Consider the following 21,156-nt stretch of genomic DNA (forward strand, 5'->3'; position numbering starts at 1 on the left):
AACGACAGCCCTTGAAGAGTGAATGACTTTTTAGTAACTCTATATATGTGTGAAGATCTAAATCTTTGGATACAAGCATTCCCTTGCTTGTTCCCAGGTTGATATCAAACCATATTATTGCTTCAAATTTGTCTATATCCAATTCAATAAATTCAAAGACCTGGTTGACGAAATCTTCAAATCGAATTGCTTCAGGTACTAGAACAAGCTTTGTTTGATGATCTAGATACTTATAGTCTATGGTCCATCTACTATTAAAAGCAACTATAATACATATTGTATCCATCCTGCAAGTCAAGAAAATAGGAAATTCAAGACACTATGTCCTTAATATTTACACAGCAGTCATGAAGTTAAGGACACAATGTCCTTAACTTTATCAATAAAAGTTGCAAATACAGGACAATATGTCCTTAATATTTACACAGTAGTCATAAAAGTTAAGGACACAATGTTCTAAACTTTATCAATACAAGTTGTAAATACAGGACACTATGTCCTTAATATTTACACATCAGTCATGAAGTTAAGGACATAATGTCCTTAACTTTATCAATAAAAGTTGCAAATACAGGATACTATGTCCTTAATATTTACACAGTAGTCATAAAAGTTAAAGACACAATGTCCTAAACTTTATCAATACAAATTACAAATACAGGACACTTTGTCCTTAATATTTACACAACAGTCATGAAGTTAAGGATACAATGTCCTAAACTTTATCAATACAAGTTGCAAATACAGAACACTTTATCCTTAATATTTATACAGCAATCATGAAACTAAGGACACGATGTCCTAAACTTTATTAATACAAGTTGCAAATACAGGACACTTTGTCCTCAATATTTACACTAACAATCATGAAGTTTTTAAGAACACAATGTCCTAAATTTTATCAATACAAGTTGTAAATACAGAACACTATGTCCTTAATATTTACACAGTAGTCATAAAGTTAAGGATATGATGTCCTAAACTTTATCAATACAAGTTGTAAATACAGGACACTTTGTCCTTAATATTTATACAACAGTTATGAAGTTACGGACACGATATCCTAAACTTTATCAATACAAGTTGCAAATACAGGACATCATGTCCTTAATATTTACACAACAGTCATGAAGTTAAGGACACAATGTCCTTAACTTTATCAATAAAAATTGAAAATACAGGACACTATGTCCTTAATATTTACACAGTAGTCATAAAAGTTAAGGACACAATGTCCTAAACTTTATCAATACAAGTTGCAAATACAGGACACTATGTCCTTAATATTTACACAGTAGTCATAAAAGTTAAGGACACAATGTCCTAAACTTTATCAATACAAATTGCAAATACAGGACACTTTGTCCTTAATATTTACACAACAGTCATGAAGTTAAGGACACAATGTCCTTAACTTTATCAATAAAAGTTGCAAGTACATGACATTTTGTCCTCAATATTTACACAACAGTCATAAAGTTAAGGACACGATGTCCTTAACTTTATCAATACAAGTTGTAAATACAGAAAATTTTATCAATACAATGCAATCCAGAAAAGGAAAAAAATATCAAATCCCTTGCATCTTATTCTCCACCAATCAAATAAAAATCCACACAAACATATAAAAGCATATAGAGATATCTGAAATTTTAGAACTTACTGTAATTTTATGGTAAAATTTGGACGAGAAAGTTGAATTCTCTAGTTTGAAATAGGAGGAGAAAGGAGGAGAAAACCTTCTGTAATTTGTACGATCACATGCAAAGTTTGAGTGAAGTTCTCTGCAATCCCAAAAAGCTTATTTACGTTCTCTGCACGTAAATAAGCTGAGCGAAGTTATCAAGTAAATAAAGAGCGTAGGTTTCAGCGAAATTATTATAGCAGAGGGGTATTTTCGTCTGGGCGGGTAAAAGTTTATTAAAGTAGTGGCTAAAGACTAAAGACATTTTAAACAGTAGCTTAAAAGTAAATACATCTTTTATTACTGGCTAACTGTGCACTTCCCCCCACCTTTAGCCCGAGGTCACTTTGGTAGCCAAAAGAATATATAAATTTTGTATATTTTTTGTATACAACATACAAAAGTAGTGAAAATAGCACGGGTTAGCCAGTTTTCAGATTGGTAATTCAAAAATAACCAACGTTTGTAAAGTCATTGAAAAATAACAACTATTTTGCTGGAACACGGAAAGTTCCAACGGGATTATGGACATATAAACTTCCAGCATATTATGTTGGAACTCCACCACACGGAAAGTTCCAACATAATATGCTAGATTATAGAGCTCCTGCATATAGACTTCCCCCATATTATGTTAGAACTCCAACACATTATGCTAGAAGCTCATATGTAAAAAATTCGAACTCTAGCATATTATGATGGAATATTTTCGGATTTTAAAGGGTATTTTTGTTCAGATTTTATCTTTACATAAAAAAGTGACTATATTTTCATTACTTTTGAAATTATGGCTATTTTTCTATTACTAGTTGTAAATCTAGCTATTTTTTATTTTTCCCCACAGAAATATAGTGTATTTGGCCAGGCTTTTTTGGGGCCAAAAGTGCTTTTTTTGTGGCTAAAAGTTTTTTTTTTTCAAAAATTGAGGTGTTTGGTCAAGCTTGAGAAGGAAAAAAAAGTGTTTTTGAGTAGAAGTAGAAGCAGTTTTTGAGAAGTATAAAAAAGTAGCTTCTATTCAAAAGAAGCACTTTTGAGAAAAATATACTTAGAAGCAGTTTTTAAAAGTATGGTCACACACTAATTACTGCTCAAAAGTACTTTTCAAATTAATTAGCCAAACACAAACTGCTTATCACCAAAATAAGAAAGGGAAACATTGGCGTAACTGGTAAAGTTGTTGCCATGTGACCAGGAGGTCACGCGTTCGAGTCGTGGAAACAGTTTTACTTTTCCAAATAAGCTTATTTGAGAAGCTTGATGTTATTTTAGAAGTGTTTTGAGAAGAACACTTCTTTTGACTGTAGTGTTATTCTCCCCTACATGGCTATACGAGTCCAAGTTAAAATGCCACATGTGTGTGTGTGTGTCAATTTTATATGAACTGCGGATATTACATAATTCTGGTCAGTTGATTTGAAATGATTATACTATGCTAAATTGCTAGTAACAAAAATTGAAACCACCGGAGTAGCGTAAACGTTTTTGTCCCTGACATAAGTCATCTTGTTACATAAATTTTACTGTCATATATCGAAAGAAAAGGAAAACGAAGAAACCAAAGTTCAATTTGACTACAAAAAATTAGTAGGAAATCAGAGTTCAAATTGAATTGTAAAAAAGTGAGTTGAGAAAAGTTTGATTTTTCGCATCAGTGGTATAGAGACATAATTCATTTGTTTTGCTTGTGTAATCAACTCCCGAGTAATTTCTCAGCTTAATTCAATGGATCGTAAAAGCTAATAGAAGCCCGTCAATAACCCACCTCATTCATTTTCCAATATGTTGACACTCGTCCTTTTCTTGTCTTCACTATATTTATTTACGTTTACTATTATATTTAATTTATATACTACAGTTGCTTTAGACGTAGTGGCTTACGTATAAATCACAATAGTTGACAACCTTTGTACATTATTCGAAAATTCAGATAAGACAGCAGCCATGTGTGATAATAATATATAAAAATGTCCAAGTTTGGTTCCAGAAACATGAGTTCACCTCAGAAGTTATAGTCAGGGATCTATTTTTGGGCAGCTGAAGAAAGAGAGTTATGGGTTGGAGAGGGATATTGGGATTTGAGTATGGGATTGTGCAGGCACCCTTAGGACCAGATATATCAGGTCCAGAGCTTGTTGCTGCTGTTGCTAATGCTGGTGCTCTCGCTCTTCTTAGAGCCCCTGATTGGGTATCTCTCCTACACTTCCTCTTCTTTGTTTTCCAGTGAGACATATACTATTACTTTTGGATTTAATTTAGAATTTTTGTACTATCAATAGTATAATTTAATTTATTGCAGCAACTAGTATACTGTCTCAGAAGTGACAGTTGACTTCCAATTACCCTGTTAAGTTATTGGCTGTCTTTTCTTTGATTAGACAAAAGTCCAGAGGAATGTAACATTGTACGTTTGTGTGATAGGAAGATCCTGATCGTGTGAGGGAGCTCATAAGGAAAACAAGAACCTTGACTAACAAACCATTTGGGATAGGTGTAGTTCTTGCATTTCCTCACAAGGAAAATTTAAAGGCTATATTGGATGAGAAGGTTGCAGTATTACAGCTTTATTGGGGTGAATGCTCAAAAGAGTTGGTTCTTGAAGCTCATAATGCTGGGGTCAAGGTTGTACCCCAAGTAAGTTCTCAACAGATAAATTTTTTTGAACTTTCAAAATTCATACTTTTGTCATTCAAATCGCAAAACTTAATGATGGACCCTATGTGAATTTCTTTGCCATTAATGCACTACATAATGATAGAACCTTATGTGAATTTTCTTTAACTGGATAAGAGTGGGGATCAACTTCAAATTCCTCTATACTGCTCCGAAACTTTTACTCTGCCTGTTCTAGTTAAATGTACCTCACAAATGAAGGTAACTCTTCACCAAGAACACAAATTTTAAGAAATGACTTGATTTGCGACACAAGTAAAAGAAGTTCAAATCAAGTTTATTCGTCGTATTTTTATTTACTTGTTCTAGTTGAATTATGTAAGATATGAATTACCATATACTTCTATTCTGTTTCATTGTGGGTTGTTTCTTACTTGCAAGTTAGTGTTAAGGATTAGGAGTTCATAGATAATCATGTAATGGTATTACGAATTTTGAAAAATTCAGATAGATGATTCCTTTTGAAGTATTCTGCTTTTTCCCTCTATTTATCCTGCAGAATGATTCATGAATAGTCATGCTTCTGCAAGTTTAGTGGCTTCTACTTGTTGCTTTAGATTTATAGTCGGCACATGTGTGAAAGAATAGAAGTTTAGCCTCCTAATCTATTGTTTCTGAAATGTACCTTATAAAACTCATTTATTTTTTAAAGATTGGCAGCTATGAAGAAGCAAAGAAAGCCGCAGATGCTGGTGTAGATGCACTTATTGTCCAAGGTCGGGAAGCAGGAGGCCATGTTGCTGGCCAGGTATAATGGTGATCACATTAATGAGATGCGTTAGATTCTTATTACTTCTGCCTTAAGAATATTTCACTTCAAACCCCCACCTTCATGCTCGTGCAGATTTCACTTTTTATTACATCATATGTAAGATTACTAATATATCACCTACTTGGCTGAATTCCTTTTAGGATGGTTTAATTACCTTATTGCCTAGAGTTGTCGATCTTGTTTGTGGTCGTGACATTGCAGTAATTGCTGCTGGAGGAATTGTGGACGAGCGTGGTTATGTTGCTGCTCTGGCCCTTGGTGCACAGGGTGTGTCATTAGGCACTAGGTATTGAACTTTAACTTCGAACATCCTAAGGTGTTTAATCTGTCATCAGTACCTGCTTCCAATTTAATCTATATCCTGTTGTTCAGACTGATCTACTTGTCTTTAGAAGGAGGTCTCACTTTTAAATTGCAGTTTGCTGTGCCTTCTAGCTTAGATAGATATTGTCTTGTTCTTACACAAGAGAATACATGAAATATTTCTGTGTTATATATCGTTGGAGTTTAATGTTGTTGGTAAGTGTGAATTCTTATCTGTTCAGTATTTTCTTACCTTACATTTTCATATATGAGGGATCAAGAATTTTAAATTAATAGGTTCTAGACTTAATTTTATTTGGTGAAATGTTTGGTCTGACAGTAAAGATGAAATATATGTCACAAGGTGGTAACATACCCGGTGATTTTAGTTGTTTCAGTGCATCAGACAGGAATATTTTGGGATTTCCTCGCATTAAAACTGTTCATGTCCATTTGTATACCAAAAAGGTCACTACTTTTATACTTCTAATACCTTTTCAGGTTTCTCACAACAGAGGAAAGCTATGCGCACCCAACATACAAGAGGAAGCTCATTGAATTTGAGCAAACGGAATACACGGACTTATTTGGTCGCGCAAGGTGGCCAGGGGCACCACATCGCGTTCTGGCAACCCCGTTCTTCAAGGAATGGAAGGCGCTCCCAAGTCATGAGAATGAGACAAATCAACCGGTCATTGGCCGCACAATCATACACGGCAAGGTGAATATCCTGCTATATTCTTCCTAATAAAAATCTTGAAAATGTTCTGTCATATCAAGCTCCACTCTGCGATCAGCATTTTACCTTTTAAGTATAAAGAAATTAGAATGTTATTAACTTTCTAGTTCTCAATTTGACAATGATAGCAGCTCCTCTTATCATTTGATACTTATAGTGCATTTATTTTATGAGCAGATTTCTTCTATCTATACCTTGTTCTTAAAAATGTAATTAGTTTCATATTCTTTCTTGAACAGGAAAGAGAGGTTCGTCGCTTTGCTGGTACAGTTCCAAATGCCTCAACTACGGGAGATATCGAAAGCATGGCAATGTATGCTGGTCAGAGCATTGGTCTTATAAAGGAAATTCTACCTGCAGGTGAAGTGATAAAGAGGATAGTTGAAAGGGCTCAACGACTGATTGATCAACAATTTGCGCCCGTGAATTAAGTCAGTAGGACAGAACAACTAGGTACTATCGTAGTTGGTCATTTTCTTGCCTTTTTTCCTGGTTTGTAAGCTATAAGTTGAATTGAGCACATTATGTGCCAAGAGTGCATTCACATGAAGTTCAGAAAGGAAACACAATAAGGAAAAACATGAAAAAGGAAATTGTACATGAATAAAGAGAGAAGTTGTAGAGGTGGAAATAAGATGCAGTGTTTTACTACCCCTCCAATTTGCTGTTTGTTTACTTGATACTGCTTGTATCCTTGTTGTCATTCTCTTTTTTCTTCTAAAAGTAAGTAACTCAAACTTTCAGGTTTGACCTTTTTTCTGTTTATTTTGAGTTAAGCAATATATCTACTAATGAACTGAATTCTTGGACAGAAGTACATCCTTCACTAATTTATCTAAATTCAAGCTTGATGAACCCTCTAATCCAGTAGCCTCTTCTGCCAATTTTTTCCACTCACTCGCCTTCTTCTTCACCTTCTTACCTTTTTCTCCATCCATAACTTCCCTCACAATTTTCTCCACTTCATCTCTCTTCACATTCTTGCCAATTTCCAAGCCAACACCCCATTCACAACATACATACCTGCACATGAAAATGATGAAATCTTTTATTTTGAATCCCCCTTCTTAATTTTGTTATTAAGTACTAGTACTAGACCAAAAAAGGGACAGAAACTACTAAAAAAGTCCCTAAACATGTGTAATATGATGCATATACTGATATACTATATACATAATACTCCTCCCTCTCAATTTATGCGACGACACTAGACACAATTTAGAAAGAAAAAAAAAAGACTATTAAAATAATGGTCTAAAATATGTCATAGATAGTTGAGCTATAACATCATGTCATTAAGCATAAAAGAACACAAGGTTTAAAGTTTAATTGTTTGTAATAGTATAATAAAGTTATATTCTTTTTGGGACACGCCAAAAAAAGTGTCACATAAAATGAGTAACTTTTGAAACAAATACAAAAAAATGCATATATACCTGCAATTTATGTGCTGATCAGCAAAAAATGGCCAACAAATCATAGGAACACCAATTCCTATACTTTCCATCACTGAATTCCACCCACAATGAGTCAAAAATACACCAATTGATGAATGTTTCAACACTTGTTCTTGACAACACCATCTTGAAATTAGCCCTCTTTCTTTAGTTTCTTTGACGAAATCATTTGGTAACATTGCAGAATCATCACCAATAACTGCATCAGATCTAATTACCCAAAAAAAGTTTTTCTTGCTATTAGCAAGTCCCCATGCAAATTCCATGAGTTGTGTTTTTGTCAAAACTGTTATGCTACCAAAATTTACATAAACCACTGATTTTTCCTCCTTTGAATTTAGCCACTGGAGACAGTCCTCATCTTCTTTCCATAAATTGGCTCTGAGGAATTTTAGATTATTTTCTGGAAGTTGATCAGTGAGCAAATGAAGAGGTCCAATTGTATAAAGTGGAGGACAAATTAAGGATAAATCTCTTAAGACATTAAATTCGAGTGAATCAAAAGTGTGGAAAATAATGGCTGATGCTTTTGAAGCTCCTTCAGTTTCTCCCATAATGAAATTCAGCAATTTGTCATTTATATCTGTGGTTCTGATTTGGCTGGGAAATTCCCTAAGACGAAGATTTTTCATACTTGGTATACAATCTATAACCGTGTCCAAATATCCATTTGTTATATCATTTGCATCTGCAAAATAATAAGGGGAAGAATTACATTAATACTTCAATAATTTATGCATATTACAAGAAGATCAACTTGGACAAGTTATGTCTGCAAAATGAAATTTTTCTGTGGTTATCTCGCGCTTAATTTGATAATCTTAAAAGTATTTGCTTTGATTATTGGACTAAATTAGTAAGACAATTAACAAAACTGACAAACTACCTACATGGAAATTTTGATTTTTACTTAAATTAAAGAACTATATATACGATCACACGGACTAAAGCAAAACGATGCATTTTAATGAAATCGGTGTCAACATGTTACAATTAAGTTTTAAGTTATATACACTTACAATAGAAAATTTTACATTGTTGGCGTAATTAACAGTTTAACACGTTTAAACCGGTTACCGTACTCTATTTTCAGGTTATTAGATTAGGCTTGATATAACCAGTTATATATTATTACATGTCAACTAAACATGATGGTGTGGAAAATTGTACGCTGTCGGTGTAAGGAGCTTAAACTCGATTAAACATAATGAGAAGACGATAAGATTTAATTTTTCAAAAAACTTCTAACCTTTCAGAGGGAGAATTCCTTTTTCAATGAGGAGAGGCAAGTGTTTATTGCACATGAAACTGCAAGCATTTGTAGTTCTGAAGCTAACACTTGGAACACCAATTTCTTGAGCAGCCAAAACAGCAAATGTCATAATTCCATCAAAAATGATGCAAGTGACAGGAGGAACATCGTTAGATGAGTTAATCTTGATTAAAAGCTCTTTAAATGGAGCTAAACAATTTTCCTTTGTAGAGAAACAAAGAGAAGGAATATGTTGAGTAGTATCAGCATCAATAGGAGGAAGTCCATCTGGAATTGTTTCAAAGACAAAATCTTGAAAAACTTCAAGAGAGGAATGGCCTCTGGATTTGAGAAATCTCTTGTGATTATATTCAGAGTTGACAAATGTTATGTGAAAGCCTTTGGAGTGAACAAGTATGGAAATTTTTAGCATAGGATTTATGTGTCCTTGTGATGGAAATGGTATGCAAACAGCATGAGGTTTTTGAGCTTTTTTTCCTTTGAGAGAACCCATTTTTCTCTGTTTCTAGTAATGAGTTTGTGGCTTTCTGGTTTTCCTGGCTGAATAACTGTCTAGAATTTATATAGGTCAGTGTTTCTCTTTGTATTTTTTTGTTTTTGTGGAACAAGTAATGCGAAATTAAAAACTAAGATATTCGTAGAAAAATGACTTATGCATTTTCCCCTTTCGATAGAAAATATTTCAATTTCTGATAATTAAATATCAGAAAATAATTTTATCATAAAAAATATTTACCTATAAAATGATTTTCCTCGCGCTAATAGCAGGGGGCTCAACCCCGAGGCAACTAAAGCCATTGCTTTAGGCCTCAAAGTATATGAGGCAGAGGCACCAAATTTTACTCATAGTATATACTATGTATATATGTTAAATAATTGGAGAATTACTTATTACTAATTTAGTAAATCTTTAGATGAACCATTTACTATCAACTTCTCAATAATCATTATTGGCATAGTTCCAAATGTTATGCTATTTCATGAAGTCAAAACTACTTCTTGTTTCAGTCCTCTTATTTACTCGACTTTGAATTAATTTTCACTTTTTTACAATGGCTTCTGCACACACTTTGACCTAATTAGCCCCATATTAATATGTTCGAATTTTTCTTGAAATAGAGTACTAGAAAGAATTGTATAAGTAGAAAATATTACTCTATAATTAATATATTCAATCCAAATTTTTAAAAAAAAACTTGATTGTTTTTCACATATCTAATTGCTCATAGAAAATTTTAGACAATTGGTAGTTCCTTTAGCTGAAAGATGTTTTTCGAAAATGAGGTTAATAAAATTTTGCCTAAAATCAATAATATCTTTAGAAAATTTTAATAGATTGGCTATATTATCAACTAGGAAGAAAATATTAAAAGAGTTTGCTGTAAAATATAATTAGTATCTTTGAAAATAAGAGCTAGAAGAATAAAAATAAAATAAAATATGCATAAAAATTTTGTTAAATATTTTAAGACCTCTAATTATTTAGCTTTAGCACTCCTACTCCATTGTGCCGGCCCTGACTAACAGACGTGGGTAATCATGAACAATTAGAGCAAGTGAAAGAAACCAAGAGAATAGACAAAAACAGACGTAAGAGAACTATTTTTGCGATAAATATAAGCTGTTATGTCACTATATTTATATCCAGACATCTTGTGTTGAACCTTATCAACAAGAAATATTTCCTCTCTGTTATCACCTGACATTTTGTCACACTTTTGCTCCTACATCTACAATTATCACATGCTATCAAATTTCTAAATGAATGTTCCGGAAAATGGCTCAAAAATATGATTTTTCTTTCTGGTAATATTTTCAACAGATACCTTCTGTGATGATGCATTATGCCAAACCAAACAGAGCCAAAATCCAGAGCAATCATCTTCCGTATTATAATTTGGTTAATTAATTTATTGGGTAAAAATAGCACGGCTAGCCAATTATGGAGCTGGTAATTGAAAAATAATCAGAGTTTACAAAAACATTGAAAAAAAAATCACTAATTTGCTGAAACACGGAAAGTTCCAGCGTAATATGTTGGATTATGGAGCTCCTGCGTATAAACTTCCAGCATATTATGTTGGATCCAATATAATATGCTGGATTATGGAGCTCCAGTGTATAAACTTCCAACATATAAAATTCTAGCATATTATGCTGGAATCTCATATGTAAAAAATTCGAATTCTAGCATGCTGGAATTTTTTCGGATTTTTAAGATTAGTTTTATTCAAATTTTATCTTTACATGAAAGATGACTAAATTTTGATCACTTTTAAAATTGCGACTATTTTTCAATTATTAGTTGTGACTATTTGTGATTTTGTCCCATTAGTCGGGGAACGGGATGATCCATTCAAGACCTGGCGACCGTCTTTTGCACGTGAGCGATACACTATCAGCTTTAGTTGCTCTATATTTAAATAATCGAAGATCTTGAAGATTCTATGTTATTTGTCTCCAACAATCTTTGCCTTTTAAAAACCGTGGCTTGTTCTACTTACCCTGAATTGTTGAATTTTCAAAAAAAGGAAAACTTCTTTAAGTAATAAGATTTCATGTAGAAAATACCACAACAGGGGTGGTGGCGCAGTTGGCTAGCGCGTAGGTCTCATAGCTTCTGAGAAATCCTGAGGTCGAGAGTTCGAGCCTCTCTCACCCCATCTCCTTTTTTATTCATCCCTTTCATTTTTTTTCCTAGTATAATAATCCTATTCTTTTTATTCCGATAAATGGCTATCTTCTTAGTTACCATAAGGCTTTTGCCTTCGATGATGAGGTTGGATCTGAAAATCATGAGATTCGAATCCAATTCTTGCCCATATGTTGGATTCTTCATCATACATCGTTGCACTCGTTACTAATTCCAAGTAGTTTACTGTTGATAATTATCACTATATCGGTGGTGCTGGAAAGGAAAACTGGAATAATAAAAAAACAAGCAGCAACTTTAAATTACCGCCACATGGGGTTGGGGAGAAGTTTGAAGGTAATATGCAGAAATTGGGAAGTAGTTTTTGCAAAAGACTTACAATTCAACCTCAAATCAGTTTTGATGGATAAGCAAATGGTTAAATCTAGAATAAATACTGGAACATCATTATTTGTCCCTCTTGTTCTTTCCCAGCATTTCGCTGGGTGTTGATATTGTACATTATACATAATCAACCCTCAAAATTGCCTATGACTACAACTATGCTACATAGAATCATTGAGGAATCAAAGCTAATATCGTCGGTGCATGTATGTAGAGCAAACAGCAGAAGTATCTGAAACCCAAAGCAGGAATATTTTGGAAGTATCAAAGAGCTACGAGCTATCTCACACTGTTTGGAGTTTTAGCCTTGTTTAGATTGGCAAGTTCTTCTATGAGCTTTCTCTCTTCACTGCTCAACCGTTTTGGAATCTCTACTTGCACTCTCACCAATTGATCGCCCCTCATATTCGGTTTGCTGAGGTATGGCACCCCTTTTTTGGCCATTACCAGTGTTGTCCCTGGCTGGGTACCTGATGGAATCTTTAGATCAACCATTCCATCAACTGTAGGAACCTTCATAGTTGTACCCAAGATCGCATCAATGTAAGAAACTTTGCAATTATAGAGGATATTGGTGTCGTCCCGTTTTAGTACAGGATCTGGGAGAACTTCAATCATGACAAAAAGATCTCCAGGGGGTCCACCTCTCCTTCCTGCATTACCTTCTGAACGAACCCTTAAACGGCTACCTGAATCTACACCAGGTGGAACTTTCAAACTAATGCGCTTTGACTTCCTCACTCGGCCATCACCATTGCAGGTGCTGCAAGGAGTAGAGATCTCTCCAGTCCCTCCACAAGCAGAGCATGTTGTCACCTGCTGGAAGACACCCAGTGGGGTCCTTGCTGACGACACAACCTGCCCTTGCCCACCACAGGTGTTACATGTCGATGGTTTAGTCCCAGGCTTTGCACCTGATCCATCACAGGTGCCACAGGTTTCAAGCCTGCTTATTTCGATCTCCTTCTCAACACCAAATACAGCGTCTTTGAAATTCAACACCAGATTATAGCCCTGGTCTTCACCTTCGGTGGCTCGGTTCCGTGAACCTCTGCCTCCCATACCCATGCCGCCCATACCACCAAAGCCGTCGAACAAAGACTCGAACAAATCAAAGGCATTGCTAAAATCCTATGAATAAGGAAAAATACGTCAAGATTACATGGGCGATATAACCATCTGCTACTATTGCTAAATTTTCTCAAAAAGTAAGAAATTCTCACCCCCATGCCACCCATGCCAGCTCCTTTAAGGCCAGCCTCCCCGTATTTGTCATATATGGAACGTTTCTCATCATCGGACAAAACCTATCGCAAAATAATATATGCCATAAGAAGTGATTGCAATATTCTTCCATCATGGTCGTCACTTTTCAGTTACCTATTAAAAGCACACAAGGCACCAAGAGAAAGAAAACTACCTCATAAGCATTGCTGATCTCCTTAAATTTCTGTTCAGCTCCAGCTTCTCTACAACACGGTGAACATGAATGCACATAAGGATCTTACATACTGTAGAGATAATACTACATTAACAATGACTATGCACCTTCATATGAATATATACTTACACATGTCAATAGGAAACTAAAGCTTGTAGGTTACAACTAATAACACTTAATAGCAATCTTGAACATCTCACTTTTATTCTTTTTCAGAAGATACATTTCACTAGTAGCTGGTGTGACCTTTCCAGTAAATGCTCCATAAAAATGCCTCATTTTTTTGGTCAGTTACAGTGATTAGTGACCAAATACCTCAATTGTTATTGCAGCCCCACCTTTCCTTTTACTAATCGAAAAAATAACCCTTAGATTTCATGGTTGGAATCATATGAATATGTTCTGCTAATTTCCGTGTATTTCAAACATACTACAGAAGCAACAACATCTACGTCTCAGACCCAAACAAGTTGGGGTCGGCAATATGGATCCCCATTCCTTTCATTAAGCTTAACTCATATCATCATCATCATCACCAAAATAAAATAAAGTTAAAAAAATATATATATAAACAACAACAACAACAATAATAATAATAATAATAAGTGTTATCAAAGGCGCGCTTAAGCCTTGAATCGAGGCTCAAAACATGTTGAGCGCTTCGCCTCGCTTAACAGTCGCTTCAGGTGTTGTCATCAAGGCTCTAAGGCATACTATTCCTTGCTAACGAGCGTAATCCAGAAGAGGCGACACTAAACAATTGATATTTCACTTTATCGTAAATTTTCCTCAATTTCTTTGTCCATATATTTAGTATTCATGCTTATAAATATTAGTCTTGGACTACGCATACATATTTATAATTTTTCTCCATTTGCGCCTTTCTTCATTAACGCCCATGCTTATTTGCGCTTTGCGCTTAAAACCCCAACAGACCTTAGAGCTTTTTTGCGCTTTTCGCCTTTGATAACACTGCTAATAATTCTCTACCAGTCTAAAACCTATTCCCAAGTCCCAACTAGTAGGTATCACCTTTATGGATTTTCCTCTTCATTGTGCATTATCTTTAGCTAAGTCTGCATTTCCAAGGGTTTATATGTCGACCTACAAATCCTTGGAATCAATGCAGACTAAGCTAGGTCAAAAGACCAACAAATTCTTGGAATCAATGAAGACTTAGTTAAAGATAGGGCACAAGGGAAGAGAAAAATCTATATAGGTAAAAAGCATGTTAGTAAGAAACAATTAGTGGTTTTTCATGTACAGAGACAAACAATTAGTGCAAGGACACAGTAATGTGGCTTTTCAAATAAAGATGAGACAAATACCATGGCAATACCTTGCAGCAGCAACTTGCAGCGTTTTCAGTATTTACCCTCTCAAAGATTAAAACACAACCTTGATTTTCTATCTAGACAAGATCTGCTATTTTACGGTAAATTTCACATGTCCACTCCAAAATAACCAACCAAAGAAAATCTCAATGAAGTCCATCTTCCCCCATAACTATTCCTTAATGTCTAAAACTTCACTTTCTACTATTATTCTCCGCACAAAAGAAGGAAAAAACCAAAGTTGTAAAGAGGTCAATCATCTGATCTTGAACAGGAAAACGCGATCCTTCGACAAGATACAGAAGAAAAATTTAAAGCTAGAGAAAAAGCTAAGTATGTACTACTCCATATCATCTTTTAACAGCAAGACCACAGTAGAAGGCATCACATCTCAGATTTACAGGAACTATAAGCAAAATCTATGAAAGAATTCAACCAACTGATCTAGAATAGGTAAACATGACTCTTCAACAAGATGCAGAAGTAAAGTTAAAGCTAGAGAAAAGGCCAAATATGTACTACTTTATACCATCTTTCAACAAAAAGACCACAGTAAAAGGCATCACATCAGAATTCCAGGAACTATACTCACTTGTTCACATCAGGATGATAACTCCTTGCAAGCTTTCGATACGCTAATACAAGAAAAAAATGGAGAATTAGGAACATAACATGACAGCCAACAATGTACATTTTTCAACTACTTGGTTCTAAGAGCAACCTATATATAGTTCTAAATTACAGTCACAATTTAAAGATACAAATGATTAGCAGAAAATAGTTTGAGTATGTAAATGAAGGTGGTACTCACCACTTTTTATTTCCGATTTGTTAGCATTTTTAGATACACCAAGGACATCATAGTAATCCTGTGAAAGATGTAACACATTCAACCAGCTTTACTATGCATATATATTTACTAAGTCGCACACACATAAATGTAACTCAAATTCTGATCACATAATCACAAACTATAAAAGGGTTTTGCATAGCATCTTACTTTTTCAGCTCTAACAACTAACCGGGTCCCCCTTCGTTGATATTGATTCTTGCTCGACACTGAACTGAAAAGTGCTTGCAGGGATTCTTGACCAAAAAGGGTTGAACTTGGGGATGCTAATGCTCTTATCTTGCTTGAGAAACTGCATAGACGATAACAAGGTCAGTAAGTGTGGACACATGCCAGGTAGATACGGGTGTCATCTCTTGGGGTAGAAACATGCCAATTATCATAAACTTCTTAAGTGGAAATAGTATAATTTAGGAAAAGAATTTGAACTTGCCCCTAACAATAGGTAAGAAATTCAATTTTCAATCATCTCTCTTATGTCATAAAGGCCAAAATAGCAAGTACATGCTTATGTGCGTAAAAAGACAAGTCAAGTTCTCACAAGCATGGCTGATCAAATTAAAGAAGGGTATCCTCCAAACAAGAACACATGAACGACATACTTATCATTACTTTTTGGATCAGCCATGGGGTTGGGCTGGATCAATGTTTCATTTGTCTTTCATGCATAATTCATTGGGTAAGTGGGGGAACAACAATCACCTTCAAATTCACAGCCTACCTGAAATACAGGAGTCATACCTAGAAAATTTACTAGTTCCTGATGTCTCTATTCAGAAGAGGACAACAAAGATTCTCTCTTGTAAATTAAATTGCACCACCTATTACGTGAACTTTAACAAACAAAGTTCGGATGAATGACTTTACAGCATGTCACATTCAGAGTTTGAAGATGTCTAAAACAATATATTAGGGAATAGGCTGTAATGTTAACCAGGCATTATAAAAAGATCAGCGCAAGAATGACTTGACAACCTATGAGAGTTTTAAAATGTTGAAATGAAAATATTTGGCAAAAGGGTGGGGGTTTAACAGGTAAATACCCAAAAATATAACAAGATCAGTTGTCACAGATAAAGCAGAAATATTTCCAGAAAATCCATAAAAATTTAGAAAGAAAGCACGGTTCTTATACAACAAATAAGTGATTCGCATTCAAGAATGCCCTAGCATGACGCACCAAAATGGAGATGCTGTTAATTTATTGGTAACATAAGATTTTGGCAGAAACTGAGGCTGAACTCCCCACTGGGCGACCCATGTGCTTCCACAAGGTATGATTGCCATCCAATATACTGCAAGTACATCGAGCATAACATCAAATAAGTTTCATTCAGGAACACATTGCAAGTTAAAGTATAGCACTTAAAGCATTCTGAATTTCTGACAGAGGGATAGATTTTTTCTGCTAATCCACAAGAAGATGGGCAAAGCCACAAAGGGGGAAAGATCCACCTTAATTTACAAAAGTGGAAGTGATTGAGAATCTATAGCTACGCACAGTCACACTAGCACGGTCGATTTGCTTACACTGTTTAACGAATAACGTAAATACAGATAGTAATCACCTAAGAAAGAACAATTTGAAATAGAAGAGCAGCCCTACCCCACCCCTTAAAGTAAGACATTACTCTGCACCAATTCATGGTTATTGTGGGAAAATCGAAATTAGATGTCATTATCATACCCAATGATTTGGAAATAAAGATTCAACAAATTCATTACAGGTTTTCCACTTACATTGATATATATTATTAACAAATACAAGACGCCTAAAGAACTGGTATTAACACATAATTAAATGGAAAAAAAGCACAAAACTAAACGCATAATATAGTAAGCAAACAGGATAAAGTTTTAGAGCAGAGCGTAGTAAACAGGTGTCAACCATACAAAACGAAAGCGAATACGCATAGTGTGTTCCTTTATCTACGTCTTTACTCAATACAATTGGAGTTCAATAACCTACGAAAGACTGAACTAGGTAGCGGACCTGTGACTGTGCTATGGGCCGGAGCTCTGTGATAGCGAGGGGCCGCTGCGGCAACGAAGACGGCGACGATAGTGTGGTGGTTGAGACTTGAGAGCAGTAATTGAGAAGTTTAGCTTCTATCAGGCGAAAAGCGAGTTAAGAGTGGAAGATGAGGCTCCCAAAAGACGAGAGAGAAAAAGGGGTTTCGAGAATACCCACCTATGGGCTATCTGCAGTTATACCACTAGGCTTCAATAGTGGTTCGCTGTAAAAGGGCACATCTGCCTTACCAATTGAATAAATATCTGGCCCATTTTCGTAACGTGATTAATATTTTACATAATAATTTTATACATGTGACAGCTTATATATGATTATTAATCGAATTTAATATTTTTTATTTCTATTATATATTTTTATATATAAGAAATATTAAATTATTTATGTATTTACAAATTTTAGTTTTATGATTTTGATCGGAAGATTATATGTGAAATTTTAGCGAATCTAAGCGCAATAGTTTTGCGTTTGACTACCTTACTAATAATTGAAGAAATCTCATTAGGCCAGTTTGCTCTCCTTTTGGCTAGTTGAAAGTTGAAACCTAACTCAAAGTAATGGTGCGACCTGTATTGCATTAACTTTTATCATTCGGATAAAATGTTTGTTTACCCTTAAAATTGGATAACAATTAAACTTATAATGTGATTCTAAGAACACGTGATTTCACTTAATACCAATTGATAAATATGAAGATTAATAATAGAAATAAACTATAAAGTAAAGCAAACCAGTGTTAGAATGGAACTCATCCCTCAAGTTTGGATACCCTCGAATTGGTTGATGTAAGAACAATCAAAATATAACAAACTGACGAACAACGGTATAAACGAGAAAGAGAATTATATAATTTTGATATCTGTGAACAATGTGTCTTTACAGATGCTTAATACTCCCCTTTATATAGTTGAGAAATTTTACTTATGGTATAACTCTAGTTACATAAGGAAATACCATGATTAGCTAATTAACCGTTCCTAATTTGATCCGTTCCGAGATTTTCGCCATAATCTTCGATCAATCACGGATATTTCGCATTTCCGTTATTATGTTATTTTTTATCTTGCTCGATTCCTGTCTTATTCGGTCTCGATCGTTGCTGGTCTCGATCTCGACAGGTACCTTGAATCCCGAATTTGGTACTTTATCCTCGTACCTTGGTCTGATCCACTACGGGACCGACCTTCGATGCAGCTCCCTGGTCCCGATCAGATAGAAAAATTGGGTGGGCTCGGTTTTAACCGTATACAAATAGTCCCCTTGTTGTTTGGAGTGTAATGACAAGAAACGAATTGAGCCTTCGATTTTTACCTCGACCTGACATGACGTCACCAACGTGACGTAGGCGTTAGAAGTGACCGAAACGTCCCATCGGTACAGTTTTCCAAGTCATTAATGAGTGTCAGTTGGTGGTCGGCCACTAGTGCCTTTGAACCGTCGTCGTGAATCCAATAAATAGACCCTTTCCTCATTGATTCAAAATTTACTTTCACTTCCTTATAATCTCCAAAGCTTTTACATCTCTTAAGTTCTTCATTTTTACAAATCTTTAGGTTTTGCTGTTAATCCTTTCTCAAACGCCAAGTCCTATTATCTTCCTCTCCTTTAAACTTACACAAAAAGGGCAAAAAAATCGAAAATGGTACCACAAAAAGAAGCTGTTTCATCTTCCCAATCGGCTGGTGGGAAAACTCCGGTGGAACCCCGTCTTGAAGAATGCATTTTCCTGGGGGGGTGCGCGCTAAACTCCAATTTCAAGATCGATAAAGCCTCGTCGATTCCTGGTCGATGCGAGCCAGTGTCGAGGTATATATGCTCGATAACTGAGGGATACCTTAAGCAGGTAAAGAAAGACTGCAACTGGGAGGGCAAAGAGGTGGTGATCCCGACCCCCGAAGAAGACATCACCACCCATGTGGAAGGGTTTCTAAGTGTTTACACTTACCCTTTCACACTGGCCCCCCTCGGCCCCATCATCGTCGATTTTTGCCGTCAATATCGAATAACCCTAGGCCAAATCCATCCTTCCTTTGGGCGAATTGTTATTCTGCTCCGATTCATCGTGAGCAAAATCGAGGGGCTCCCTTTCACTGTTACACCCCATATTTTTGTACGTGAAAGTACGCCATAAATAAATTTATAAAAGCTCGGAAATGAGATGTTACATTCCGCATTTTTGTACGTTAAAATTTCGTCGTAAGTTAATCAGCGTAAGTTCGGGAATGAGATTATTTGGAGATTATAAGCATTATCCTACTTCAAACAAGTGATGAGTAAATTCATGAAGGTGAGAGGGTAAGCAAATCAAAGAAAATGAATTTTCGTCAAAGTTTGACATTTTTAGATAAAATACGGTCCAAGCTATAATACCCCGTATTTATGGACTCGTGTCATACAAGGTACCATATGACCATGATATTATGATGTATAAGGTGTATTAAAAATAAGTAGTATTTTAAGTAATTTGAGATAATTCTTAATTACGTGATAATTGGTTAATTATTGGTTTAATGGGAGATTAACCATGCGATTAAGAATTTATGGATAATTGTAGGTGGGGACAAAGCCTCCCCCCTCTCCCCCCCTCCCCCCACACGTGGCAGCAAGTAGAGGAGGATTGGATATTACTTGACTTTGGACAATTAATTAAGCCGACACATGGATAATCTTCTAAGACACTCCTTGCAAACACATAGAAAGAGGAGTCATAATACGTATCCCTACTCTTGTCATGAATGAATACCGAGAGTCCATTTCGTAAGTGGGTTATACAAATGCAAAGCCAAGAACTCTTGTCTTGAATGAATGCCGAGAGTCCATTTCGTAAGTGGGTTATACATTTGCAAAGCCAAGAACTCTTATCTTGAATGAATACCAAAATTCATTTGGCAAATGAATTATACAGAATACAAAGCCAAGGACGATAGTCACTCCATAATATTATAGCAACGAGATTTTTCGATTCTAAGAGAGTATGGCGTAATCCTTCTCAAGAATATCACACGGATTTTTCCCTACTCCAAGTATGTTAAGGCTATCCCTTCTTTATTTTGGCATGGTCCAAATGATACAAATGAAACGAGCAAAATACACAACTTTCATAAATGACTTTATTCATAGAAATACTAGGGGTGTCTATATTCTTGATTCCCCATGTGAATTATTATTATATCTTCTGTTCATGGGTCTCAGAAAAATACGTATTTGATAAAGTTTATCTGACAGGCATATTACTTTTTTATGACATTCCGAGAAATCTTATTAACGTATTTCTTATGCATTTCATGCATTTATACATATACATTGACCCATGACCAGATGTCGTTATATACGTATATATTATATGTATATGGGGTATGAAAAAAGATTACGGCGTTATATATGCACCACCACCTGATCAGTTGGTATACGTTGATGATTTACCCACAGTGGTCGAAATGATATGATGGGATGCCCTCAGAGGCTTGATGATGTTATGAACGCATATACCTATGCATAGTATGACATTTATACGCATATGCATGACATTATAAAAAATAAAATGATTCTTAGAGCTATGCAGAC

At 35.2% G+C, this 21,156-nt stretch overlaps 3 protein-coding genes and 1 non-coding gene across 5 annotated transcripts; 2 read left to right on the forward strand and 2 right to left on the reverse strand.

Annotated features, from left to right (window-relative positions):
• The first annotated feature begins 3,618 nt into the window (after positions 1-3,618).
• On the forward strand, positions 3,619-6,828 carry LOC104099284 (uncharacterized). Its single transcript, XM_009606226.4, has 6 exons — positions 3,619-3,869; positions 4,103-4,315; positions 5,007-5,102; positions 5,267-5,412; positions 5,931-6,150; positions 6,408-6,828. The coding sequence occupies exons 1-6, from the start codon at positions 3,735-3,737 to the stop codon at positions 6,597-6,599; spliced, it is 1,002 nt and encodes a 333-aa protein (XP_009604521.1). The 5' UTR covers positions 3,619-3,734; the 3' UTR covers positions 6,600-6,828.
• On the reverse strand, positions 6,677-9,455 carry LOC104099283 (7-deoxyloganetin glucosyltransferase-like). Its single transcript, XM_009606224.4, has 3 exons — positions 8,875-9,455; positions 7,605-8,313; positions 6,677-7,191 (listed from the first exon to the last, which is right to left on the reverse strand). The coding sequence occupies exons 1-3, from the start codon at positions 9,389-9,391 to the stop codon at positions 6,957-6,959; spliced, it is 1,461 nt and encodes a 486-aa protein (XP_009604519.1). The 5' UTR covers positions 9,392-9,455; the 3' UTR covers positions 6,677-6,956.
• Positions 9,456-11,476: 2,021 nt separating this feature from the next.
• TRNAM-CAU (transfer RNA methionine (anticodon CAU)) lies at positions 11,477-11,561 on the forward strand. The gene is given in 2 exon segments: positions 11,477-11,514; positions 11,526-11,561. It is a non-coding gene; the product is annotated as a tRNA-Met (tRNA).
• Positions 11,562-11,932: 371 nt separating this feature from the next.
• Positions 11,933-17,775, reverse strand: LOC104099285 (chaperone protein dnaJ A7A, chloroplastic-like). Of its 2 annotated transcripts, none has more exons than XM_009606227.4 (8): positions 17,554-17,775; positions 16,741-16,855; positions 15,711-15,852; positions 15,522-15,579; positions 15,303-15,345; positions 13,356-13,404; positions 13,159-13,242; positions 11,933-13,066 (listed from the first exon to the last, which is right to left on the reverse strand). In XM_009606227.4, exons 2-8 carry the CDS (start codon positions 16,845-16,847, stop codon positions 12,215-12,217), a joined length of 1,335 nt encoding a protein of 444 aa, XP_009604522.1. In that variant the 5' UTR covers positions 16,848-16,855; positions 17,554-17,775; the 3' UTR covers positions 11,933-12,214. The 2 variants fall into 2 exon arrangements, with proteins under 2 accessions (XP_009604522.1, XP_009604523.1); XM_009606228.4 differs by having other exon boundaries at positions 17,530-17,661.
• Between the last annotated feature and the right edge of the window lie 3,381 nt (positions 17,776-21,156).

Source organism: Nicotiana tomentosiformis, chromosome 1, assembly GCF_000390325.3.
Source record: "Nicotiana tomentosiformis chromosome 1, ASM39032v3, whole genome shotgun sequence".
In the NCBI taxonomy this organism is placed as follows: domain Eukaryota; kingdom Viridiplantae; phylum Streptophyta; class Magnoliopsida; order Solanales; family Solanaceae; genus Nicotiana; species Nicotiana tomentosiformis.

What these genes read in the sequence shown, in the direction of transcription:
- LOC104099284 (XM_009606226.4), top strand. Translation starts at nt 3,735, where the DNA reads ATGGGTTGGAGAGGGATATTGGGATTTGAGTATGGGATTGTGCAGGCA. An exon ending in GGGTCAAGGTTGTACCCCAA is followed by an intron (nt 4,316 to 5,006) that starts GTAAGTTCTCAA and finishes TATTTTTTAAAG; the next exon opens with ATTGGCAGCTATGAAGAAGC. An exon ending in GGTGTGTCATTAGGCACTAG is followed by an intron (nt 5,413 to 5,930) that starts GTATTGAACTTT and finishes ATACCTTTTCAG; the next exon opens with GTTTCTCACAACAGAGGAAA.
- LOC104099283 (XM_009606224.4), bottom strand. Translation starts at nt 9,391, where the DNA reads ATGGGTTCTCTCAAAGGAAAAAAAGCTCAAAAACCTCATGCTGTTTGC. An exon ending in AGGAATTCTCCCTCTGAAAG is followed by an intron (nt 8,314 to 8,874) that starts GTTAGAAGTTTT and finishes ATTATTTTGCAG; the next exon opens with ATGCAAATGATATAACAAAT. An exon ending in GATCAGCACATAAATTGCAG is followed by an intron (nt 7,192 to 7,604) that starts GTATATATGCAT and finishes TTTCATGTGCAG; the next exon opens with GTATGTATGTTGTGAATGGG.
- LOC104099285 (XM_009606227.4), bottom strand. Translation starts at nt 16,847, where the DNA reads ATGGCAATCATACCTTGTGGAAGCACATGGGTCGCCCAGTGGGGAGTT. An exon ending in TTAACAGCATCTCCATTTTG is followed by an intron (nt 15,853 to 16,740) that starts GTGCGTCATGCT and finishes TCGTCTATGCAG; the next exon opens with TTTCTCAAGCAAGATAAGAG. An exon ending in CAAATCGGAAATAAAAAGTG is followed by an intron (nt 15,346 to 15,521) that starts GTGAGTACCACC and finishes TTCTTGTATTAG; the next exon opens with CGTATCGAAAGCTTGCAAGG.